Source organism: Bos grunniens, chromosome 13 (assembly GCF_055505025.1).
Source record: "Bos grunniens cultivar Pamir isolate PY7600 chromosome 13, Bosgru_T2T1.0, whole genome shotgun sequence".
NCBI classification, from domain to species: Eukaryota; Metazoa; Chordata; class Mammalia; order Artiodactyla; family Bovidae; genus Bos; species Bos grunniens.
In genome coordinates this window covers 66,165,948-66,193,201 of record NC_141177.1, presented here as the reverse complement: position 1 = coordinate 66,193,201, position 27,254 = coordinate 66,165,948, and the positions used below count along the sequence as shown (strand labels likewise).

The window sequence follows — 27,254 nt, the reverse complement described above, 5'->3', positions numbered from 1 at the left end:
AGTTTGTTTTGCTTTAAAAGGGCATGAACGTGAGTGTATACTCTGAGCCACACGCCTATGATCCTTCTCACTCACTGTACCTTCTGTTGACTCTTCTTTCCTGTGCCCCCACCCACGGTCAGGTCAGCATCATTTTCCTCCTAGAGTCACTGAAATACTCTCAGGACTTCTTTCCCTGCCACTCCACCTGGCAGAACCTCGGTCTGCACAGCAACTGTAATTATTGCCTATTTGTAAACATTCAGGTCTCATGATGCCACCCCCTTGCTTCAAGCCCAACTGTTGCCTCTCTTTGCTGCGTGGTTAAAGGTCACAATTGTGTGGTTCCATCTGGTTTGAGTTTTCACCCTTCTTTCTACATGAATTCTAGAATCAGCTTGTCAGTTCCCTAAAATGTCTGCTGGTCTTAACGTTTTCATTTTCTTTCAGTTCAAAATACTTTGTTATTTTCTCTTTTCATTACCTCTTTGATCCAAGGGTTATTTAGATCCGTGTGACTTAGTTTCCAAATATTGAGAGTTTTCCAGAGATCCTTCTGTGCTCTTGCTTCTCATGATGTGTTAGGTGCATCCAGAGGGGCCCTGGGGCTACGGCTGATTATTTCCTGCCTTGGAGGCCAGACCTTGCTGACTACCCTGTTCATTCTGCTGGTACCTAGGAGTTTTTCCAGCCTGGCTCATGAGAATAGAATTCCTGAGACTGAGTGAGCACCAGTCACGGGTTCCTGTAGTCTTTTCAGATGGTTTCTCCTGGTCTCAGGTGGTTTCTCTCAGATGGGCACTGTTCATTCCTCTGCTGAATACCTGAGGGGCTCCTCCTCAGATCTCCAGGGTCCTTTTTCTCTCTGTCCCACTATCTCCTCTCCCGGTTCTTATCTGTGATCTCTGCCCACTTTGGTTTCACCAGACTGTCAGCTTCATTACCTCCTGTCAGGGAGTCTGGTTGACTCAGCTTCTGTTCCTTCTCCCCATGTTGGGGCCTAGAAATTCTCTCCAGGCGGTGAGCTGGGGCGTTCCTTAGGCTAACCTGGTGTGTTTCCGGGATCATTGTCCTTCATTCCCTGAAGTCCTTTGTCATGAAATCATTGTTTAATGTATTTTGTCAGTGTTGTTTTTGCTCACTCCACTCAGGAAGGTAAATCAGTAGCTGTTCACTCTGTCTTGGTTAAAAACATATGGCAGCTGGAGACTGTCCACAGGGTTGTTCCTCCTACTCTGATCCCTACTTCCTGCTCGTCCTTCATTTCTCAGTCTGACAGCTCTTCCCCAGGGAAATCTTTCCTGGACCCAGTCTGTGTCAAGTTCTGTTATGTGATCATAGAACTCTCTTTTCTTAGAGTATCTATGTGAGGTCACAATCATTTGATTTGTCTTTCTCTTGTACTAGACTTCAAGCTAAACAAGAGCCAGGGGCGTCTGTTTTATCTTCAGATCCTAGAATAATGTCTTCCACATTATAAAGAATATTTGTTCATTGCCTGGATGAGTAACTGAAAGGCACAGTTCTTTATATTCAAAAATTACTCACATAATTTTTTTGTTTGTTTGTTTCTATCTTTGTTTTGTTCATCATGCAGATTCTGGTAGCTTGTTGAAAATTTGGGATGCAGTTTTTTCCTGTGAAAGATTAGTAGCTTTTCAAAGAAGCCACTGTGAACTACTTAGAGAGAAAAATCACAAAATGAAAAGTAAGGTTCGTGGGCTACAAAAAGAGCTGTCAGAAAGCAAAGAAGTAAAATCACAGTTAGAGCATCAGAAAGCAATGTGGGAACAAGAGCTCAGCAGCTTGAGGTACTGTACATCTCGCTTTTAAAGAAATACTTGAACTGTTGTTTTGTTTAATACTGCATAGATGTCAGTGTTCTATAAGGACTAACTTATCCTCTTGGATTTTACAGGAGAGAAAATGTATTGTGGAGTGTGAAATTCTTGGAAATGATATAGCAGGTTCTTAACAGTGAATGCGTCTAATAACTTAATGTATATTTTTCCAAATCATCATTTTCATGACCATACAGGAGTCCACCATAATGGAAATCCCATTAGTTATTTACCAAATTAACTTTCAGTTGTTTTTCACTTTTCTGTGTTGTATTTAATACTGCCAGGAACATCTTTTCTATCAATTCATTTCTGCCTTTTTAATATATTTTGAATACATTATTCTTTAATAGTATTGTCTTATTTGGTTAAAGTATGAGAAGTTTTCAAAATGTTTGTGATCTATATTTCTAAACTGTTCTTCAAAAAGTTTATATTACTTTACATTCCCACCCACAGATGTATGAAGTAGCCATTTTTCTCAAGACAAAATAAAAACAAAGTTTCATGCAATTTGATTCTTAACCCTGTGTATGAAAACAGTGATCATTATTTAGTGTTTTTCATTGTATTCCCCCCATTTTTATTATTTTAAACATTGTGAAGAGGGAACAAAATTTATTGCAGCAAGAGTGAATAATCCCATGATTTTCTAAGAAGAGCTCTCTAAATTTTTCAGATTCACCTTAAAGCAAGAAGAAGGGAATAGAAGAAATTCTAATATGTTATATGAAAAAATGAGGGAGGAGTTAAGAAGAAAAGAAGATGAATATAGGAAAGAAATTGAAATGAAACAGCAACTAGAATTCACTCTCCAAACACTCAAAAAGGAACTGAAGACTGTGAGAAATAATGGGAATCAGGTAGAGTAATCTGTGGTGAAAATTTCAAATTTCTAACACTATATCATCAATATTATTTATAATGTCCCCCTTTATGTTGGAAAAGTACCATTTTACTGAGTATTGTGCCATTTATTTAGTGTTAGAGGAAATTTTAGGTTACTTTTTAAAAATAAAAGCAAAGAAATTCAAAATTCCCCAAGTAACAAGGCCAGAAATAAGAATTCTATAATCCTGAAATGCTGGGTGCAGTTTTTCGAGCAGAGAGAGGAAGAGGTCACATCAGTAGCTCACACAATAGTTACTGAGAAACCACAGGGTTGAGATTGGTGTAGAAACTGGAGGCTAAGCTCTCCACTCGCCTCAGGTGACAGATCCTTCTGCTTTGAGGGACCATTGGCGAGTGAATAGGTCTAGAAGAGAAGGGGCATGGGGAGGGAAGATGGTGCCTAATTTTACATCAAGTTACCTCTGGCCTTCAATCCGGCAGGTGGCTGAGAGTCGTGGACCCCCTCCCTCTGTGCCTGTCAGCCCTCCAGGCCACCTGCCCTGTGAACAGCTCAGAGCTGGCTCCAGCTTTCCCAGCTGGGTTCTCCCTCACAGCGGAGTCCTCAAGGACAGGTGTTAACTGGCATCCTCTAGAAGTGCAGGAATGCTCCCCATGGAATTTTTTTCCAGCAATTGGTAGAAACCAAACACTCTCGAAGTTGATTGTCCTTCATTCTGAAGAGTTGTCGAGTGGCATCTCAAGCAGAGGAATTCACTCCCCAGCCGATATCCCTCTCAGACACGGACCGGGTCCCATCCCTGAGGTCCTAGCAGCAGATCTCCCACAACGAAAACCTCTCAGGGAGAGCTGGGGAAAGTACTATTTGTAATTCAAATCCATTTGTCTACCTCAGTCAGGTAGGGACATACAATGGCCTCGTCCAAGGAGAGGCCTTCAATATTTTCCATAGGAATTGATCTCAGATCCTTCACGACTGTCTCAAAGGAGTCGGGACCCTGATTGTGGTTTAGTCCAGGCAGACCACGGGTGCGCCCCCATCGACTGTGCTACCCGACCAAGTCCCTCTGCTTTGGGGTGAGCGTGTCTGTCCCTCCATGCATGTCATCATCTTCAGTGCCTGAATCAGAGTCCGTTCTTGGCTCCACTGTCATTTCTTTAACCAATATCCTGTCAGTGACACTTTCACATCATTTACAGTTTTTCAGTTTGTAAAAGCTGCAACATCAGTTGTAAAAACACTTTTGAACACTTTAACAAGTTTTAGAATACAGTTTTAAAAGTCCCCCTCCCAACAAGGGAATGAAAATCAAAAACTCTTGTTACTAATAGTAGGTATTCTGGTATTTGGTAGTGATTTCCCTTCCTTGATAGATGATTATGTTAGTTTATCACTTCCACTGAAGGTAAGGAGGAAATCTATAGGCAGTTCAGAGACCACACTTTGGAAGTCATTCTTGTACTTGTAGAAAATGAACCCTCTGCTCTGTGTAGTGTCCTGTGTCAGTACAAGGAACTTTTGAAAACAGTGATACATATGCCATAGTGTACATTTAGTGATAATTGTGTTTCTCATTGTATTTCCCCCATCTTAGTATTTTAAACAGCATGAAGAGAGAATGAAAGTTATTGCAGCAGCAAAGAATCTCATGATTCTCTAAGAAGAGCTCTCTAAATTTTACCTTATTTACCATTAGTGTATATATCATGAATGACATAGGAGGATTATTTTGTATTGATATGTTTGTACTAGAGAAGTAACTGTGATTTGATGTAAGAGGACTAACACAGTCAGAAGACCTGGTGAAAAGCCTACAGCTTACTTATATAGTTTTAACGTCTTCCTTTCCAGAATCATTATAGCTAATGAGTTAGTTGAGGTTTGTAGAAGTGCTTAGTACAGTTGTCAAAAGGCATAAGTCTGTAATTGCCTATTAAAATGTTAGAGAGGTAGCATATTCTCAAGAAAACAATTTCTGTACAAAATATAGTCTATTTAAATATATATAGAGCTAAGGCTTTTGCTGTGAAGTAGCTGTATAGGAGGTATTAGATGCAGTGTTTTTAAAGGTAGCGAGTGGTGGTGTTTATCGAATCACAGTTGATTTACAATATTGCATTAGTTTCAGGTATACAGCACAGTGATTCAGACATATATGTACATGTGTGTGTATTATATAAATGGGGCTTCGCTGCTGGCTCAGACAGTAAAGAATCCACGTGCAAAGCAGGAGACCTGGGTTCGATTCTTAGGTTGGGAAGATCCCCTGGAGAAGGAAATGGCTGCCCTGTCCAGTATTCTTGCTTGGGGAATTCCATGGACAGAGGTGCCTGGCGGGCTACAGTCTGTGAGGTTGCAAAGAGTTGGACATGACTCTTTGCATACACACACATCACACATGCATATTCCTTTTCAGATCCTTCTTGTAGAATATTAAGTGTAGTTCCTAATGTTGTACAGTAGATCCTTATTGGTTATTTTATGTACACTTGTCTATATATAATGGTATATGTTAAAGCCAACCTCCCTATTTATCCCTTCCCCTTCCCTCCATTCCCCCATGGTGACCATAAGTTTGTTTTCTATGTTTGTGAGTCTCTTTCTGTTTTGGAAATAAGTTCATTTTAGATTCCGCACATAAGCAGTATGATATAAGATTTGTCTTTGTCTGACTTACCTCCCATAGTGTGATAATGTCTAGGTCCATCTCTGTTGATACAAGTAGCATTATTTCATTCTTTTTCATGGCTTAGTAGTTTTGCATTGTATAAATATTCCACATCAGATGCAAGTTTTAAGTGTAGTCAAATCTATAAATCTTTTATTGTAAGCCTTCTGGGTTCATTGTGGTTCAGAGAAAAGCCTTTTCAGTTTTGAGCTTCTTGAAAAGTCGCTTGGGATTTCTTTTTCCTTTCATGGATTCATTGTCTTCAATTAAGTTTTTGAACCTTTGGAAGTTTCTGCTTGTATGAAGTTTGAGGTTTGTATCAAACCTTATTTTTCTGGTTGGAGAGCCACTTGTTGCAATCTTTTCACTGTATAAACATACAGGTTAGTGTTTCATTTTGGAAGAAATAATGAAACGTCATTTTATTGAGTACTAACTAAAAGTCTCCTTTGTTTCACTTAGGTTTCTGATAGTGGGAGAAAAGCAAAAGATCTGTTACACAAAAACCACATGCTGCAGGATGAAATTGCCAGCCTAAGACTGAAAATAGACGCAGTAAAAAATCAGAAGCAGGAAAAGGAGAAGAAATATTTTGAGGATATTGAAAATCTTCAAAAGGCAATGAAATCAAAAGAGGAAATATTAACAGAGACTATATTCCAGTATACTGGTCAGCTTAATGTCCTGATAGCTGAGAATACAATGCTCAAATCTGAGCTGGAGAACAATAAACAAAGCAAACAGGCACTGGAAACAGAAGTGGAATCCTACCGTTCTAGACTGGCTGCTGCCACACATGATCATGATCAAGGTCAGACATCACAAAGAGACCTGGAGCTTGCCTTCCAGAAAGCAAACGACGAGAGGTTATGCTTGCAGGACCAAATGAAGTTGGATGTGACTAAGCTGAGAAGTAACAGTGAGACGGCTTCCCAGCAACTTTCTGAAGTGGAAAGTCAATTCAATAAGCTAAAAATCAAGCTGCATCAGACGAGAGATGATCTCAGAGAAAAGACTTCGATGTTAGAATGTGTCCAGAGAGACCCAAGCCAAGCAGAGTGTCAAAAGCAGGAAATTGAACACAAGTATCAGAACAAACAAGGCAAAGTGAATGAATACCTTAAAAAGCAGGAATCCTTAGAGGAGAGATTATCTCAACTCCAGAGTGAAAACATGTTGCTCCGACAGCAGGTGGGTGATGCACAAAGTGGAGCCGACAGTAAAGAGAAGACAGTCATTAGCATCCATGACGAGATGCAGCAGATCGTGAAGCAAGTCCATGCTGAAATTGAGAAACAAGGTCTGATGGTGATGGAAAAAGACAAGGAGTTAGTCAACGAGTGGAATCCTTTAGAAGAGAGACCTTGTCAGTATGAAGATGAGAAAGCAGAAGGAGAAGTAAGTATCCAGAAGAAGGAATTCTCAGACTTCCTGAAAGAAAATTCAAAATGATTCTTGATCCTGGCTAAATGCTGTATCTAGGTGAATGAAAAAATACACAGGCTGTGAATATATGGTCTTTAAACAAGCCTAAAAGCACACCTTGTATCCAGCAAATAAAAATTAGACCCAAGAGATGCTTCACTTTGAGTGTAGACATCGTGTTGCTTGTGAAATGTTAAGAGATTCAGTTCTAAATTTTTAATATAGACAGGTATTAGTAATTTAATCTTTTACTATTAAGATAATAATTTTAATCTTTATGTTACCACATGTTGGTAAAATGATGAAGCAGACAAAAGAAATGCTCAAACCTAAAATGAATAATCTGAAATTAAGCTTCGGTTACATGGATTACCTTGACAGTCAATTGCACGTTTCCCAGATGGTATCACTTATATATAGTACTTTGGTTCCAGTAGCTTGTCATACCTTTTTGTCATAGTTGTTGGTATAATTTTAATTTTATTCATGTAAATTTGAATTAATTTGGAGAACATTTCAGTCTTGAATCGTTTATTCTTATGGCCTCTCAATTCTTTAAAGAATTGTCACTAATTGATAATTCATTGGCAAGTCATTTAAATATACTTGTCATTAATCATAATCTGGGACTCAAGTGATGAGCTTTAACCAAACTCTTCTTGTTCTAATCTTCCCACTGCTATTTATGCTATTAACTTAGAACATGTTTACAATTTGCTCACAATTCTTATTTTAAGGATCAATTACTATCATCTGAATACCAGATTGCCCAATAAAAATGAAGGGTGGCAGGATTTGAGAGCAGCAGGAATGGAGTGAGTCAGGGAGAGGGCTGTAGGGGCTGAGGTCCAGAGGCAGGTGGAGGCCAGGTTATCAAGGCTCCTCGAGGGCCATGGGAGCAATCTCATTTGTTAAATTTGATTTTTCTTTTATATTGGGGCATAGTTGATTTATAATTTTGTATTAGTTTCAGATGTACAGCAAACTAATTCAGTTATACATGTATCCATTCCTTTTCAGTTCCTTTTCCCAGGTAGGTGACTACAGAATACTGAGTAGAGTTCCCTGTGTTCTCCAGTAGGTCCTTATGGTTAGCCAAGGGCAAAGGTGGGGAGGAGGGATAAATTAGGAGTTTGGGATTAACATAGACACACTACTAGATATAAAATAGATAAGCCACAAGGGAATGGCCTCATTTTTTTTGCTGGGATAGGAACCTGTTGGAAAGATCTGAGGACTGGTTAGAATATGTGAAGATCTCTGAAGTTAATCAAAGCCTCTAATAAAGAAAGAGGGAACATGCTCCACAGGGTGGAATTTTCCAGCACTTGCTGCACGTTCACACCCGTTTCTTTCTGGTTGTGAGGTGGTGAAGCTCTGCAGGTTTATCGGGAGGGGCAGGGCGTGGACAGCAAGTCTGCATCTTTTGTCTGAGTAACTTCATATCAGGAAGGCCGGAGGGTGGCCCCTTCTGTGTCTGTAACCAGATTCAGTGAGGAGGGAAAAGAAGGTGAGCTGCTGTGTGTGGTGATGGTTTTCAAAGTCCATATGTTGGCGTTATCTATTATTTGGGAAATCTGTTTTAAAGTATGGATGATGATGTATTTGAGTGCTAGAGGAGAGGTCAGTAACGTACACAGGGCAAACGGTAAATATTTTCAGTTTGTGGACTGTAGGGTGTCTGTTGTAACAACTCAACTCTGCCGTATGGCAGGAAAAGAGCTGTAAACAATGTGCAGACGAAAGAGACAGAAAGTGATGATGGCGGATTCGCTAGGTTATCAGTAGTTAAAACAGTTGTTTTTCCTTTTTTTCTCTTTTTAGTTGCAAGAAGCACAGGATCAACATGTAGAGGCCATGAGATGTGCTGAAAAAACACAGGATCACATCCAAAAGTATGATGTAAAGCAACACAGAAAACAACTTAAGTATAGAGCAGATAAACAGTATAAGATGAGAATTAAATCAGATAATAGATACATCACTGTGAAGCTGGGTGACATTTCGGCTTTGAGCTGTTTTGAGATGCATATTTTCCCCCATTATTTCCATATTTTGCACATTATCCACAAGTGAAAAGTGAAGTGTTAGTCACTCAGTCGCTTCCAGCTCTTTCTGACCCCATGGATATAGCCCACCAGGGTCCTCTGTTCATGGAATTCTCCAGGCAAAAATCCTGGAGTGGGTTGCCATTTCATTGTCCAGGGGACCTTCCTGACCCAGGGATCAAACCTGGGTCTCCTGCATCGCCGGCAGTTTCTTTACCGTCTGAGCCACCAGGGAAGCCAATTGTCCACAAAACACAACTAGAAAAACAGTACAGTTGCCAAATCATTTACTTTTCAAAATTCTAAGATCCTATATAATTGAACTGCAGATGTTTGTTCAGAAACAGTGTGGTATTTTAAAAATCTGTGTGTGAAGGACTTCCTTGAGAGTTCAGGGGTTAAAACTCTGCCTTCCAAGGCAGAGCATGTGGGTTTCATTCCTGGTCGGGGAGCTAAGATCCCATGTGACTCACAGCCAAAAATCCAAAACATAAAACAGAAGCAGTGTTGTAGTAAATTCAATAAAGACTTTAAAAATGGTCCACAACCAAAAAAAAAAAAAAAAAAACACCATGTGTGAGAATAATTATTTTAAATCTGCATTTTAGACTTGAAATTGAAAATGCCGAGTTACAAACTACAGTCAAAAAGCAAGTGGGCAAAATTGAACACCTTCAGAAAAACCTGTTAAGTACAAGATTGGTAAGTCAGCTTCTTGATTTCTGTCATACTGAGGAAGAATTTTAATTTTTTTACTAGTAATATATGACAATATTTTGACAGTGTGACAAATCTCATTGATTAAAGAGTTTATTGTATTTTTACAGATATTGTTTGCTACTGGTAGCATAATTCCTCTTTATAGAAGAAGTGGACTGAATTCATAAAATTAATGATTTTTGTAGTAAGATTTTAAAACATTCTGAGAATCCAGTTGAAAAGCAATATTTTATATAGACCATATTTTGTTTCTTTATTCCTCTGTCAATGAAATCAGGGTTTTTCCACTTTCTGGCTATTGTCAATAATGCTGCCATGAACATTGGTACACAAATATCTGTTTGAGTCTGGAAATTTTAGCAATGACTTGATTGAGAATTCTGAATTTCTCTTGTAATCCAAACCCTTCTGTGAAATTTTAGAAAATGAATCATTTTTAATATTGCAGTTTGTTCTCTTCACCAGGAATGAATACTATGTCTCTATAGAACAGTTCTTTCTCAAAGAATACATTTTTTCCTTTGTTGATTTTTTTTTTTTAAAGAAGTGGGGTTTGCATGGGATTTTTTTCAAAGATTATTTTAGTAAGATGTGATTTAACAAAACCTGGAATATCTTCAACCACTGATGAAAATTAGAGCATCTTTAGAAAGTAAAATGTAAATATAGCCACACTTTAAAAAAGTTTCATTAGCATTTAGTATTTTATGTGTCAGTTCAGTTGCTCAGTTGTGTCCAACTCTGCAAACCGATGGCCTGCAGCAAGCTAGGCTTCCCTGTCCATCGCCAGCTCCTGGAGCCTGCTCAAACTCATGTCCATCAAGTCAGTGATGCCATCCAACCATCTCATCCTCTGACATCCCCTTCTCCTCATGCCTTCAATCTTTCCCAGCATCAGGGTCTTTTCCAATGAGTCAGTTCTTCGCATCAGGTGGTCAAAGTATTGGAGCTTCAGCTTCAGGATCAGTCACATGAATATCCAGGACCGATTTCCTCTAGGATTGACTGGTTGGATCTCCTTGCAGTCCCAGAGACTCTCAAGAGTCTTCGCCAACACCACAGTTCAAAAGCATCAATTCTTCGGTGCTCGGCTTTCTTGATGGTCCAACTCACATATCCATCCGTGATTACTGGAAAAACCATAGCTTTGACTAGACAGACCTTTGTCGGCAAAGTAATATCTCTGCTTTTAATATGCTGTGTAGGTGGGTTATAACTTTTCTTCCGAGGAGGAGGCGTCTTTTAATTTCATGGGTACAGTCACCATCTGCAGTGATTTTGGTGCTCCCCCAAATAGTCTGTCACTGTTTCCATTGTTCTCCCATCTATCTGCCATGAACTGATGGGACTGGATACCATGATCTTAGTTTCCTCAATGTTGATTTTTAAGCCAGGTTTTTCACTCTCCTCTTTCCCTTTCTTCAAGAGGATCTTTAGATCCTCTTCGCTTTCTGCCATAAGGGTGGTGTCATCTACATATGACATTGCCGGAGAAGGCAATGGTAACCCACTCCAGTACTCTTGCCTGGAAAATCCCATGGACGGAGGAGCCTGGTAGGCTGCAGTCCATGGGGTCACTACGAGTTGGACACGACTGAGTGACTTCACTTTTACTTTTCACTTTCATGCATTGGAGAAGGAAATGGCAACCCACTCCAGTGTTCTTGCCTGGAGAATCCCAGGGACGAGGGAGCCTGGTGGGCTGCCGTCTATGGGGTCGCACAGAGTCAGACACAACTGAAGTGACTTAGCAGCTGCACCTTGGGCTTCCTGTGAAACTTTGCAGGATGACACCTTTAACATTCTTTTGCTCTTAAGATCCTTAAAGGAATCTGAGGCACCACCTTAAGTCTTTCCAGGGTCTTACAGTCTACAGGTTTTACCTTTAGACCATGTTTTCCTGGCAGCACCCTAGATTTGATCTTAGCCCAGAAGCCATTTCTGTCCTTTAGCATCATGTGACAATTGGGCATGTGGAGATGCTGTAAAGGGGATACAGTATTGAACCCAGTGAGTCCTGGTTCCTTTATATTGAATAATACTTTTTAATTTTTCTTAGGCTTCCCAGGTGGCTCAGATGGTAAAGTGTCTGCCTGCAATGCAGGAGACCTGGGTTCAATCCTGGGGTCAGGAAGATCCCCTGGAGAAGGAAATGGCAATCCACTCTTGCCTGGAAAATGCCATGGGCGGAGGAGCCTGGTAGGCTACAGTCCATGGGGTAGCAAAGAGTCGGACACGACTGAGCGACTTCACTTTCACTTTCTTTTTAAATTTTTCTGATAGGTTATCCCTCTCATTGATTTACTTTCAGCTGCTTCATGGCAAGAGTCTCTGCCCCCCATGTTTCAGTGTCAGTTTCTTCTCTTGCCTAGAAGCTGACTCCTGCAGCATCTTCAAGGACCATCAGGCTTCTGTGTACAATGTCATGAAGCCCATTGGGTTTTCATTTCTTTCTCTGCATCCATTCAAGTGCCACTTACCTCCGGCTTCAAAGGCATTCTCACATGTTTCAGGTCTTTTTTAATTGCAGTACCTCATTTGGGGGCATCACTGACTTGATGGACACAAGTTTGAGCAAGCTCTGGGAGTTGATGGTGGACAGGGAAGGCTGGTGTGCTGCAGTCCATGGGGTCACAAAGAGTCAGACTTGACTGAGCGACTAAACTGAACCTCATTTTTAATATCAGTATCTGTGCCAGTTATTTATTGTTAACAAATTGCATTAGAAACCACCTCAAAACCTAGTGACTCAAAACAGCATTTCCTTTGTTCACAAGTCTGCCTTGGGGCAAGTCTCAGTGAGTGAGCCCAGCTCATTTCTTCTCCAGTCGCATCAGCCAGGATGTCGTGAAGGTGGGGACCAGTCATCTGAAGACTTGTTCATGCACACGTCTGGCAGTTAGAGCTAGCTTTTGGAGGGGACATTAGGTGGGGTGGTCAGTGGGGACACTGACATGTGCTCAGTATGTGGCCTTGCTTCTTCACAGCATGTTGCCTGATTCTAAGAGTTGGCTTCCCCACAGAGCAAAATTCAGAAGCTATTTAGCTTTAAAACTCACACAGCAGTTTCCCCAGACTTTGTCCAGGAGTGCCAGGAGCCGGCATATTGTATATTGAGTGCATATTGCATATTGAGTGCAGCACTTTCCACAGCATCATCTTTCAGGATCTGGAATAGCTCAACTGGAATTCTATCACTGCCAGGAGCCAGCGTGAGGAACTCCACCCATGACAAAGGTCATGAGGAAGGAGGCTCGGCATACGCAAAGGCGGGATCGAGCTTCAGGAGTCCCCCTGGAAATTCTCGAGCATCTACCCCCAAAACCAGAGTCTGCCTACTTTCTGCTTTGTGCTTTCACCTACACCTCTGACTTTACGGGGGGCTGTCCCCCACTACCTCTCTCTGAAAAAAGAGTTAGCTTACAGTTCCAGTTAATAATTCCTGGGTGTGACAGTGTTTAACCTACAAACTCCTTTGGAAATCCTCTAGCCTGCCTGAATAGGTTTTTCCGGCCACATGTGATTGTTCAGAGCCTCCCAACTGTGAGAGGCAGGAGATGTTCTAAACTGTCTAAACACAGATTCTTTTGAGTAGTTAAAAGATTGATTAGAAATTGTATTGGTGAAGGGATTTTCAGTTGTTGGGCCAAGGTTTGCTGCTAAGTTTCCATATCCCTTACTTGCTGTGTCCCTGGCAGTGTATTGATTAATATAATTGGTGTAAGTAGTAGCTTTAATGTTTGTAACCTAGGACCCTTGAGTTAATTCTTTTTCTTGTTATAGCCCACCACACCTTTGCTCTGTAGGAATGCAACTTTATCTAATGCTTTTGGAGGGTGGCTCCTGACCAATCACCTTTAGAGAAAAATAAGTTTTCTGAAGAAAGGGTCTTAAAATGTTAACAGGCCTCCGGGCCAGAAGATGATGCAAATCACCTAAGCTTTTGCATATGATAAGTTTGCAGGAAGAAAGCCTGGCTTGCTGCATGACTCTACCCCTTCCCCCATTATCCTCTATGCATAACTTAAGGTATAAAAACTACTTTGGAAAATAAAGTGCAGGCCTTGTTCACCAAAACTTGGTCTCACCATGTCGTTCTTTCTCTTACCTTCTGGCTGAATTATTCAGCCTCTTTTCTCCACTGAATTTCCTCACTGAGCTATCCTCATTCTATTACTCTTTATATCTTTGATAAATATTTAAATAAATAGGTCGCCTATGCCGTCTCTCCTTTGAATACCCTGGATCAGCCGGGGCTGGACCCCGGCACAGGAGGAATCAGTTACTAGGACTAGCACATACTTGAGGAGAGGGAATTTCATGAGCAAAGTGTCAAAGAATTTGTAGAAGAATGAGGCATTTTTTGTTGTTGTTCAGAAAAATGTATGGATCATCTCACTAAACTCTTAGGAGATGGGATTTCTTTAACCCTGTGAATCATTTTTCTTTGGAATGCAATTCAAATTAGCAAAAACTGTTTGTAGTTCAGAAAAAGGCTTATTGGATTAGAATCCATATTTAGTCCTTAGAGTCTTATTTTCACAATCTTCTTTTGGGAGGCATTTATTAACTCAGCCCTAGATAACTCAATACAGGATACCTCAAACTTCTTTAAAAACCGTGGGACAAGCTGCGGGAAGGAGTAAGAGACATTCTACTAAGAGGTGACTTGCAGTCATTCTATGGAGGAAAGATAGAAAAGTATTACTGTAGAACAGTAAAAGAGTGTCAAATCAAGTGCAAATGTTTTTAGACTAAGATGATAGTGAAGAATATATTTTGTGACTCTTGGTGGTTTGAACTTCTTTCTTGATTTTTTGAGTTATTCCAGGTCCTACATTCTACAATACAGATACCATCATATGTATTTGATCCTCGGTTTGAGTTAGGCGGTACTCAGTCCACTTCCCTCAGAACCAAATGGTATTGTTTTCTTCTTGCAGACTGATCATCTTCCAGCAGAGCTAGAAACTGCATGTTCACAATGTCTGCACCTGGATGCAAAAAATCGAGTTCTTCAACAGGAGTTATTATCAATGAAAGGATGGCAGAGGAAATGTGAGAAACTAGAGAAAGAGAACAAGAAGTTGCAGCAAGAGGTAGTGAAACTCAAAACTCATATAGAACTGAATATGGTAGAACACACTCAAGTTGAGCAGTATAAATGGGAGATTGAAGAAAGAGCAAGACAGGATCTCATAGAGAAATTAAAAGAAGTCAACCTATTTTTTCAGCTTAATTTGTTGATCTCTCATGTACTTGAGTTCACCTCACTGTAAATTACATTTTAGATGTATCAGCTTATATGTTTCCTCTACTTCCCTTAGAGCAGTGTGTTTTGTAGATTTCTGGAAGGAAGGGGGCACTTGTTTCTCCTTGTAAATATTTCAGTTTCCATCACAGTTATCAGTAAATTGATCTTTCAGAATGCTTCTCACTAGAGAATCCTTTTACTTATAAGACCAATTGGTATAAAACAAGACTATGAGGATGAAAAAAAATATGTGGTTTAGAACTGGTACCATCCTCTTGGCATTATTCTTAAGTTGTCTTGTTCAATTTCTAAATTTTCACTTCATCCTCTTAGTCTTTGAATTATCCGGTTCCTTAAGTACTACTGTAACATTGATTCCACATTAATTTTATAATTCAGATTTAATTCATGTCACATTGACGATGATTATTTTAAAGTTCCACTTTTCTTATTTTCACGTTTAAAATCGCTCTCTGAATTACTGATTCAAAACTAAATGGGACAAATAATTATATTTGTCCCATAATAATTATATTAATAATATAATTATAATAATAATTATATTCAGGTTATAATCATTAAAAATGTATCTTTTAAAATTTGACTTAGATACGAGCAGCATCTCAAGAAAACTTACAGCAGGTCCAAGAGGAGCATATTGCTTCCATAAGAAGTCAGATGGAACTCAGATTTAAAGACTTGGAATCTGAACTCTCCAAGATGAAAACTTTTCAAGATTCTAATAAAGCAGAGTTGGAAAAATATAAGCAACTCTACCTAGAGGAACTAAAAGTTAAAAAGGCATTGGAAAAAAGACTAGACAAGTAAGTCAAAACCCAGAATCACAGAAAATAAATTTAGTCCATTAACTTCTCTCTGAAGCCTAATTTTTATACAGCCAGGTTCCTGAGGTTAGTAGGAAGTGAAAGCTAACTGATAGTCACTGCCTGAGGGTGCCCTAAGAAAAATGAGTGATAGGGTATCCTTGTAAGTTTCCCTACACTAAGTAAAAGCAGGCTTGTGAAATAGGGGAATTCACACAGGGGTGAAAGGCCGGGTAATTCACAGAGTGGCTGAAGCTAGCATGGTGACCTGACTGAGGGGCGTGTGGAGGCTGGAGAGGGCAGATCCCACCTGCAGTGCTGACTCCAGGTTTCTGAAAGCAGAATGCCCCTAGGACGCCTTTCATAAGCCAAAGAGCAGACAGTAAAGGAGCGGGCACCCAAGGACGGGCTCTGCTTGTCGATGCCCACACTGAACATGCACAAGGGAAGCGCAGCTGCTCCCGGACAAGGACAAGGCTCGGGGCTGCGGCGACTTGATGCTGGGATGTGGGGGTGGCTTCTGGAGAAGGAGCTCGGTGGGGCCGGTCTCCCTGCTTGGGAGCGCGATGCCTTCACTGTGAAAACGTACACTGAACGCTGCTTAGAGCTTTTGCCTTTTTAAATGAAACCAAAAATTCTCTTCAGATTTTTTTTTTATTATGAAACATAGCTGCTGATGTAGCCCCTTGGTAGAAGTGAAGTAACAGAAAATGAACTTTGGAAAAGCAGGGGATACTTGTCATTATTCCTGGGGCTGTTTTAGCCCTTTTGTCACCCACTGACTTTCTCATCCTCCCTCGAGATTGTGGCTCTAGGTGATTCCTCAGAGCCAAATGCTTAATTTCTCCGAGGTCATGAGAGAAACGTATGTGCAAGGGTGGTGAAAGGAAGCACTTGAACGTGGCTTGGTGGGATGGGGTGTTTCTTCATCCCTGAACTGTTTCCTGGAGGCAGGTGTGTCCCAGAGGCAGCAGGTGTCACTGTGAGGCCACCTCCCTTTCTCTCCTCTCCCAACTGTGACTTGTTACTTGAGGAGCCCCAGACACATGTGTACTTCTTTAGAGCAAGGTTACAGCTATCATTGTTTACAAGAGGTCTGCTCTGTGTTTCCGGCGTTCAAATGGCTTAATGGGACATTCCATTTACTATATGGCAACTTAACAAATGCAAGTCATTTAGGGAAGCGTGAATGAAACTGGTGTTTTCCATCTTCCCCAGGACTAATGAGAGGCTGGCAGAGACGAGCACCAAACTTGAGGTGGAGAAACAGCAGAACAAGTCTTTACTGAGCACTCTCACCACGAGGCCACTCCTGGAGCGCCCTGGCATTGGAAATTTCAATAATACTCTAATTTTCAATTCAAATCTTTGTCCAAGAGCAAACCTAGAGTTTTCTACCTCAGTTCCACTCACTTCAAATAGCAGCATGATGACTTACTTGCTCAAGGTTAGTTCTAATATCTTTTTTTCCTTGGGTTTCAGATTTCTTATATGATTGATTCTTGGTTTTAATCTGAACTTCTGAGATGTTTATTTGACTTATGCACACTAAGTAAAAGCCATAATTAATGAACATTTTGATTGTTTTTCCCCTAGATTTCTCGATTTTAGAAATACTTATTAACTTCTTAAATTTCTTGAAAATCTGGATTTAAATTCTACTATAGAAATGAAATCTTATTGCCAAGTAACCGAAAGTGTACTTTCAGATGTTTGACTTACTTTCTAATTGATTTCACTTTGGCGGTGGTTCAGAATCATTTCCAAGCTCTGCTGCACCCACCGCAGTTTTTCTGCCTTTAAGCATAAGTGAATGACTGGCGTCTAAACACTAACCACTTATGGGTGATTTTTTATTTGAACAAATCCTAGATAAATCCTTTTTATGGGTTAAACAAACTTGTAATACTAAATCAAAAGATTAATTTCTAGTTTTAGATTATCATTTTTTGTCATTTTCTTACACAAGAGTACATCTTTAATTACTATTTTACTGACAGAATTTTGATTTAAATTTCTAAAACATATCTTGCTGAGCAGTTGTAGGATGTTTCTAAGTTAAATCAAATATTTAAAACCTGTAAATGAACTCACTTTTGCCTCTGTCTTGACATTACCTGGATGAATGATGACTGAGATAGTAATGACAGGGAGTCTTTAAATTGGAACTAGTTTTCATCGTGTAATCCTTGTGATTAAAATATCCAGTCAGTGCACATGAGTTTATGGTTTTGATGCTGTTTTCATGATGTTGGTGATGCAGAGAAAAGTTCAGTTCAGTTCAGTCACTCAGTCATATCTGACTCTTTGCTACCTCATGGACTGCAGCACGCCAAGCTTCCCTGTCCATCACCAACTCCTGGAGCTTACTCAGACTCATGTCCATCGAGTCGGTGAGGCCTTCCAATCGTCTCATCCTCTGTCATCCCCTTCTCTCTCCTCCCACCTTCAATCTTTCCCAGCACCAGGTTCTTTTCCAATGCATTGGTTCTTCATATCACGTGGCCAAAGTACTGGAGTTTCAGCTTCAGCATCAGTCCTTCCAGTGAATATTCAGGACTGATTTTCTTTTGGATGCACTGGTTAGATCTCCTTGCAGTCCAAGGGAGATAGACTTTTCCAACACCACAGCTCAAAAGCATCAATTCTTTGGTACTCAGCTTTCTTTATAGTGCAACTCTCACATCCAGAGAAAAGTAGCCCTTGTTAAGTGCCGTCTCAACCTGTTTTCTCATTTGGCTTCTTGCCATCATAGAAGAGGAATCCAAGGTTTCTTTGACAGCACTGCAGCTACGTTGGGTCTTAGTACTTGAGAGCCGTGAACCTGGAGGACGTGCTTTAGCTGTGCAGTCACAGCGGGCCTCCGAACACTTCATCCCAAGTCAGACACTTCCCCACGCAGGCCTAAGAGGTGGAAGCAAATGCTTGATCCCTGTCCCTGGGGCAGGCTGCCTACTGCAGACCCACGTTCACAGTGCTGTGGGCACATACATCTTTTCAAAGAGATTCGGAACCAAGCAAGCACTTCTTAGTTTCTTCTCCCAAACTCACCCGTTAGGTAAAACTCCCCACTTCCATGAGGAGACTAGGAGTATAACACCTCCCCTTGAAACTTTAGGCTGAGGAAATGAAGTTCAACTGCAATTTCTGACCGGATTTAGATTATAGTTGAGATTACACTCATACTTTTTTGTATATACTAACTAATGATGAGAGCTTGGATAGAAGTATGCTAGACAGTAAAGAGCGGAGGAGGCAATGGCACCCCACTCCAGTACTCTTGCCTGGAAAATCCCATGGACAGAGGAGCCTGGTAGGCTGCAGTCCATGGGGTCACTAGGAGTCGGACACGACTGAGCGACTTCCCTTTCACTTTTCACTTTCATGCATTGGAGAAGGAAATGGCAACCCACTCCTGTGTTCTTGCCTGGAGAATCCCAGGGACAGGGGAGCCTGGTGGGCTTCCATCTAAGGGGTCGCACAGAGTTGGCCATGACTGAAGCGACTTAGCAGCAGCAGCAGCAGCAGACAGTAAAGAGAGATCTGTTTTGTGTTTTACATTTTGTCCTAAATAATGCAAAAAGTGGGTAATTCATTTGTTGACGAATTTTAATAAGCCAGGTTTTTATTTACCTGGAGGAAACAAACATCCTTTTGGGAATCTCTTTAGTTTTGGCCTGCTTGATTCAACTAAAGATTTTCTCCTTCAAGTTCCCTGTCCTGTGTTTAAGAAACTGTTATGCTGTGTAAATTAACTATATTGACTGCTACAAATAGGAGTTGGATAAAAATTTATTCTTGTTCATGCCTTTAAGACATATAATTTAGTTTGAAAGCTACTATGTCATGTCATGCCAGAAGCATTATTGAACTATATAATAAGGTTTTACATATTCATTTTCTCTATGATTTAGTTAGAATTTATGTGTTTTTTTCTTAATATGAGGAAGTAGCTGGCATAAGACTCTGGACTCAGTAAGAAGGCCATTGGCTTTGTTACTACTTTTGTAGAATTAGGAACTTTGACTAAATCAATGACTCTCATACCTTAAAAAAAAATTTTTTTTTTTCAAAATAGACAACCTTTCTTTAAAACAAAACGAAACAAAAACTGTTGCATGGAACTGTGTTATATAAAATGGAGACAAGTATAGAGCCCTTTAGATAAGGAGCGTTCAGAGACCCTGGCAGCTGTGACTTCTGTTTCTCAACCCTGCAGTGACCCCTGTGGGACCTTCTCCCTCTATGAGACATAGTTCGGAAGCTAGCACTTATGAGAGAATTCTTCTCACTAAACATCTTCAGAATTAAATCTCGCTGGTACATTGTTTTCTTGTGTATAATCTTCTCACCTTTCTATGTTTTCCTTAAATGGAAAAGTTTAAAGAAAATTGCAGATGCGTTCTCCTTGTTAACATTCAACTTCAAACTACTTCCTCCATTTGAACATTACCCTCACCTAGAAATCAAAATAAAGGTCTCAGAAGTACATATTTAGGGCAAGAGCTGTTGGAGAAGAAGATAGTAATCTTGTGAATCGTTCCTAGGATTATGGGTCATTCTGTAACCTCTGAAATTTTGTGTACTCGATAGACTGACATTTATTGTACTTTTATCAAATTAATCTAAATAGCATGCCATATATATGTTCTCTGTTAGCTAAAAGCAGAGTAAGTAGGAATTCATTTTCTTTTATTTATGTGATTATTTTTTTGCTACGTAATCTTCAAGTTAGGTCTAGTCTCTAAAAGTGTTATTTAAATGTCACATGTAGTAAGTTGTGTATCATTTCTATGATAATATCTCTTGTTTAACTTAAGCATAAATAATATTTGACTTATTTCAGACACGGCGGAAGTTGGAAAAGAGTATTACTAGAGAACTAGAAGAAGGTATGTTGCCAAAACATATGAATTAAATTTAGACATTGATTTCTGAAATACTGTAAAGAGTAAGTGGCATCTCTTTTCACTGTTTGTATAACAAATGCTATGTTGTATACTTTTTCTTATACATAGCTAATGGAAAATGTGAACACATGAGCAATCATAGTGAAAAATATCCTTATTCCTTATTTATTTATTATGTTCCATAGCTTTAAAAAAATCTGAAAAGGTCTATGTATTTCTTTTCCTTTCTGCGTATATCCTTCCTTTTACTTCTGCCATCCCTGTGGAACTGTCAGCCTCCACGCTGACACTATTCTCAGAGAACACGGAGTTCATCAATGTCTCAAGTGTCTGGTAGTGGTTAAGGCTAGGAAACCCAGACTCGAGCAATCACGTTTGTGTAGCTGTCACTGGGGGTGACTTTAAAATTTCCCTGTCATTCCCTTTCTCACTGGTTTATCTTTTGCTCTCAGGAAAGACTCCAAACACCCACATCAATTTGGGTCCTGCCAAAGTAGTTGGCCTTATCTCCTTACCACCCTCCTCTGCCCCTCAACTCTGCATCTAACCAGACTGTGTAGGAGCCCACAGGTGCGCTTCCTCACCTCCGGTCTTGTACGTGCTTCTCCCCTCCATCTCCTGTACTTTTTCCTGTCCTTCAGGTAGCTACTTCCATAGCACCTCCACCAAAAAGCTGGCAGTACTGACACAAAGCTGGCTGTCCCTTCTGCATGTTCCTTGTGCCATCTTTTGTATCTGTCTCAGTATTTATGACTCTGTATGGAAATTGCCTGTTCATCTATTTTTCCACTTTATAGCGTTATCGTTTTCAGGGTGCACTGGGTCACCTTCATCTTTTACTTCCAGTGCTTGTCACAGCACCCTTGTGCATAGTTACTGAGTAAATGAATGAAGAATGAGAAAACCAGAAGCTCTGATACTCAGCCACACATTCAACCATGGGCAGATAATGCAGTTATCTTGTATTTTGTGTCATGTCATATATAGATATGTTTCATTCTTCAGAACACTAGGAAAGGTCTCAGGTGATTTTTTTGTTTTGTTTTAGCTAATACTTTGTGAATTCAAGTATGTTAGATAAAGAATATAATTCTCTTTCCAGGTGCTGCTGAATTTGAATCTGAATTCTCTAGATTGTCCTCTCTATTATCTACAGGTGGATCAAATCTATATCAGGACTAACCGGTGAAAACATCAAAATAATATATACAGATTTTGAAGAAAAAAATATATGATTTGAAACTCAATAGTAAAAATTTCCCTACTGGATTCTTTCCATGAGATTTTAGTTGTTTCCCATTAAACATGATGAGAAAATGTTTATTAAAGGAAAATATTTTTGTATTATGTGTGTATCATGAAAACTGATATGGCATTTTAAGCCATGTTTCTCTGCATCTAACTTACTTTTAAGCAGAAACATCAGCACTGTTGAGTTTTCCACGTTCAAAGTGAAAGTGTTAGTCACTCAGTCGTGTCTGACTCTTTGTGAGCCCATGGATAGCCCACCAGGCTCCTATGTCCCTGGAATTCTCCAGGCAAGAATAATGGATTGGGAGCCATTCCCTTCTCCAGGGGATCTTCCAGACCCTGGGATCAACCGGAGTCACCTGCATTGCAGTTGGATTGTTTACCATAAGAGCCACCAGAGACGCCCTTTACAGACTCAGACTGAGCCCTGATACCAGCTGTTTAAACAGCAACAAAAAACCGAACTTGTCATTACTATTTAGTGGTGTTGATCGATAGCTTTTTTGTACTTTCCCGTTTTTATCACTATACATAGACCTAAAGATGTAGCTTCTGCTGTTATGGCTACTGTCAATGTTTTGAGGTATTATAACTGTTAATAGTGGCATAAAACTTACTATATGTAACTTTGAACACTGATTCATAGATCTTTCCTCATGGGAAATAAGATTTGCCTAAGTTTTTGCCTTTTAAATGAGTTAACTTGTCCTAATTTTTATTTTTAATCAGAGGATAATTACAACATTGTGATGGTTTCTGCCATACATCAACCTGAATCAGCCATAGATATACATATGAACCCTCCTTCCTGAACCACCCTCTAGTTTGTCACAAATCATCAGCTTTGGGTTCTCTGCATCATACAGCAAATTCCAAAAAAAACACATGTACCCCAGTGTTCATTGCAGTTATGTCCGTAGCTTTAAAAAAACAGTCTATGGATTTCTTTCATTCTTTTCATTCTGTGTATTTTCTAGCATTAACAATCGGAGAAGGCAATGGCACCCCACTCCAGTACTCTTGCCTGGAAAATCCATGGACAGAGGAGCCTGGTAGGCTGCAGTCCATGGGGTCGCTAAGAGTTGGGAACGACTGAGCGACTTCACTTTCACTTTTCACTTTCATGCATTGGAGAAGGAAATGGCAACCCACTCCAGTGTTCTTGCCTGGAGAATCCCAGGGACGGGGGAGCCTGGTGGGCTGCCATCTCTGGGGTCGCACAGAGTCGGACACGACTGAAGCGACTTAGCCGCAGCAGCATTTACAATAGCTAGGGCATGGAAGCAACCTAAATGTCCATCAACAGATGAATGGATAAAGAAGTCGTGTATTATTCAGCTCTAAAAAGGAATGCATTTGAGTCCATTTTAATTGACTTTTGATTTACTTTTGGAAAGAGTCTTAAAATTAGAGAAAAGTTCCCCATAGATAAATAAGACTTGCCGAAGACTTTTCACCTTTTCTTTACCTATCAACCTACCTATTGTTGTTTGATTTTTGGAAAAAGTCTTAAAATTAGGGAAAAGTTCCAAGCACCAGACATTTTCACAAAACTCCCCCATCTCCCATATATCCTCCTAAAGTACCATTTATCTTTCTGAAATGTTATTTGTTCTCCCATAAGTGCCCCTCCCCGCCAAGTCATCTGTTTTTCAGAAGATGCCTTTATCTCCTACTCCCTGTCATTTATTAAGTAGTATATCAACTCCCAGTTGTAGCCTCCCCTTCAAGTCACATTTCTGTGTGAAGCTTTGTATGTTGTTGTTATAGTCCACTCGATCAGTTGTGTCCAACTCTTTGTGACCTCATGGACTGCAACACGCCAGGATTCCCTGTCTGTCACCATCTCCCAGAGTTTGCTCATATTCATGTCCATTGAGTCGAAGATGCCATCTAACCATCTCATTCTTTGTCGCCCACTTTTCCTCCCGCCCTCAATCTTTCCCAGCATCAGAGTCTTTTCCAATAAGTTGGCTCTTTACATCAGGTGGCCAAAGTATTGGAGCTTTAGCATCAGTCCTTCCAATGAACATATTCAGGGTTGGTTTCTTTTAAGATTGACTGGTTTGTTCTCCTTGCTGTCCAAGGGACTCTCAAGAGTCTTCTCCAGCACCACAGTTTGAAAGCATGAATTCTTCGGTGCTCAGCCTTATGGTCCAAATGTCACATGTGTACATGACTGCTAGAAAGCCATTAAGTATTTTTTCTCATGGTTATCTGCTTTTAACATTTAATTTGCAGATTCCCAAACACTGAACCTAAGCGGGTGGAGGAAGTGTTTTCCTCCACAATTCCAAGAGCTGACAAGTTACTAATGCTCACTTAATCCTGATCCCCTTTTCCTTCTGTCCTCTCAGTGTCTGACTGGGCAGAACTCCAGTTTCATGTGAGACTGCTGATCCTTCTCCCGCCTCACTCCACACGTCTCTTGCTGCACTGCCCAGTGACCCTGCCACTTTATTTCCTTAATTTGTATCTTCTGATGATGATTTCAGGTCTTCTTTCTATAAATTTCTCACCCTGCTGTTCCCCTCACTCGTCCCAGACAATCTTAGGTCCCACAACAAACTTCTTGAAAGGTTTGCCTGTATCTCTAGCAACTCTAGACTGTCATCCCTCTCTTTCCCTCAAAACTGCTCCCAAGCCACTGATGACTTCCACGTCGCTGAATCAAAGCCACACCTTTCCAGTCCTTGTCTGTCTGAATTTCTCCTTCCTCTTGGCGTTCACTGTCACTCACTTCTTTGAGACACTCTCTTTTGGCTGGGTTTTCAGTATTCATTCCTTTTATCCTGAAGGCACGGACAGGTTATTGCGGTCAGACACAGTTCTTACTAAAGATCTCACAGGAAACATCCAGGCGTTTCCCCCTCGCCCAGGACTGCACCTGGGGCCGTGTGCTGAGAGCAGGTCAGTTATTCCACACCAGCAGGTGCAGGACGGCAGGAAACCTTGTCCCTGCTGCTGAGAAGGGCCTTCTCCTCTCCTGGAAAGGAGCTCCTCCTTACTCTGGCCTTTGATATGTAAGTAAAGCTGTTACCCACCCGAAAAGGGTCATCTGCCAAGTGTTGCTCTGCCAATGGAATTATTGTGTTGAGGCGCAAAGGAACTGAAAGGTGGGCACCCCGCTGTGCAGCCCAGGCTCTCCAATAGGCCATGGGCGGGGCTGCTCCACAGGGCTCTGGTCAGCAGGGCGGGGGTGGAGTTGGAGGGCTCTGGGAGCAGAGACATGCGCAGCTGCTCCAGGTAATGGGGCTCACAGGGCTCGTTGCCATCTTGCATTAAGGTGTCCTGTGCAGCGTCTATGCACACGGCCCCTCTCCCCCAAGCAGAAGGGTCCACCAAGCAGGTTCACACCAGGAACTGCGGTTTGAAAGGCTGGGAGCAAGGCCTCTGCAGGTATCACCTTGTGAGCAAGAGAAACCAGACTAAGCATAAGGGAAAGGAGGTTAGTATTTTTATTCCTAAGTTGGTTTTTTTTCTTTCCTTTTTTTTTTTTTTAACCTGGTAACTGTTCATAGGCTTTGCTGGTAACAAAATCTCTCAAGGAGCCAGATCTTGGCCTCATCCCTCCTTGAAATATAAATTCTCAATGAGACAGAGCGCCTTCGGGGGACCTACCCTGAGCTATAATATTTAGTCTCCTTGGGGAGATTAGACTATGAATCCTTTCAGGTTGGAGCAATTAATTAGATGAATGGCTGGAGGTGTGAGAGACAAAGAGCCTCTGAGAAACCCCAGGGAAGCTTATTTCCCCACAGTTTCCCCACTTGTTCCTAAAGAGTTTTAGGCCGCAATTCAGCCACTGTAACCAGTCCAAGGAAACTTGAAGTTGATAGGCACCAAATCCTTTTGGCTTGTCTTAGGCAATGTTTAATCAGCAAGACCCTTACCTAGCAAAAGAAATTGGTCTCAGCCGAAGTCCCCCAAGACTTAGATTCAGGCATCTAAGCAAGTCCCCCCCAAACTTTCGGGACTATTTTGGGAAGCAGGTGGCTTCCTCCTTGGGTTTCCGTATTAACCTTTTCTACCTAATCCAGGGTATTGTAGGGAAGCAAAATTTGTCACCCCAAAATGTGTCTCTTTGTCAAGAGGATGACGTTAGGCAGAGTACTTTTAAGAAAGAAGAGACTCAAAGTCTTTCTTTTGACTACCTTCTTAACTGTTGAATAGTTTAGATAAAGGGGCTAGCCCAGGAAGAGAGCTACCAGAGATACCAAGAAAAAAATGTGGGCCAGGTGTGGTCAGGGGAACTCCAAATATTTACAGAGAGTTCCAAACACTTGCTTTTCCATCTCCGTGTGAATCACCTTCCTCCACTTTGTATTCCCAAACCACTACCCACAACATCCTCCTTTGTCTCTAGCTGAAGATGGCATTTAAGGTGAGGGTTTCAACCATTCTGATGAGTTACTCAGGTTTTCTGGTTCTCACCCATATGTACAGAAATATACATGTTGTTAACCTCTTGTTTGCTTTTCTTCCTGTTAATCTGTCTCATGTTATGTTGATTCTCAATCCACCAGATGAATCTAGAAGGGTAAAGTTTTTGCTCTCCTCAACAGCACACACCTGAGTACAGGGAGCTATGCTAATTTACAACTGGCATAGGCTTTGCCTCGTCTGCAAGGAAGAGATCTCTGGCAAACTGTGATCCATACAGCAGCACCAGCCAGTGAGCTGATGCTCACCTGAAGGCCTTAGACATAGGTAGGGTCACTGTGTTACCCAGCCCCATCGCTTCCTGCAGGATAGGCTGATAAATCAGGAGATGAGTTGTTGGGGCAAGCAACAGCAACTTTGTTTGGAAAGCTGGTAGATCAAGGTAAAATGGCGGACTCATGTCCCCAAGATCCATCTTGGCTGAGTTAGAATTCAGGCTTGTTTTACACTAAAAGGAGAAAGAGTAAAGCCAAACCCTTCCTGGTTCCCATCAGCCTCTGAAGGGGTTGTGTTAATTCCCTTCCTGCAGTCATTGACAGCTGGGCTTGGTCAGGATGTTTCCTTGGAGCTAAATACAGGTATTTTATCTTAATGCTCATTATGTGGGAAGCAGGGCTCCCAGTGCTGAGCCACTATGTATAATTTAAGCTTACGGACAACATCCTGTTAGTGCTGCACTTGTAACAGAATACAAAAGGTTCTTCCCTATTATGGTTGTTCACTTCAGCAGAAGTCAGAGACAGATTTCATAGTGCCATTCGTTGAATAAAAATCATGGAGTCAGTAATTCTCCCTAATTTGAGCAAATTCCATGAGATAGTGATGGACAGGAAAGCCTGGTGTGCTACAGTCCATGGGGTTACAAAGAGGTGGACATGACTTAGTGACTGAATGACAACAATGCTCCCTAAAGAGCTCTCTGAAACAGAGCTGGGAGGCCATTAAGGAGTGTGGCATATGCACGTTTCAGCCTAGAGGCAACCTGAGCTTCAGATCATTTCTTTTCCATTTTGAAGTCCTCCAGAATATCTGCCAGAAATT

General features: G+C 40.9%; 1 protein-coding gene across 1 annotated transcript in view; it reads left to right on the top strand.

The window, feature by feature from the left end:
- LOC147361150 (ankyrin repeat domain-containing protein 26-like) overlaps window positions 1-21,866 on the top strand; it is a 78,704-nt gene extending 56,838 nt beyond the window's left edge. The window contains exons 20-29 of the mRNA XM_086334751.1: window positions 1,577-1,790; window positions 2,500-2,683; window positions 5,801-6,736; window positions 8,588-8,658; window positions 9,420-9,513; window positions 14,475-14,630; window positions 15,395-15,609; window positions 16,828-17,056; window positions 20,456-20,501; window positions 21,622-21,866. Coding sequence (XP_086190877.1) covers window positions 1,577-1,790; window positions 2,500-2,683; window positions 5,801-6,736; window positions 8,588-8,658; window positions 9,420-9,513; window positions 14,475-14,630; window positions 15,395-15,609; window positions 16,828-17,056; window positions 20,456-20,501; window positions 21,622-21,701 — 2,225 coding nt within the window. The 3' untranslated portion in view covers window positions 21,702-21,866. The remainder of the gene's footprint in view (window positions 1-1,576; window positions 1,791-2,499; window positions 2,684-5,800; window positions 6,737-8,587; window positions 8,659-9,419; window positions 9,514-14,474; window positions 14,631-15,394; window positions 15,610-16,827; window positions 17,057-20,455; window positions 20,502-21,621) is intronic.
- The last annotated feature ends 5,388 nt before the right edge of the window (window positions 21,867-27,254 follow it).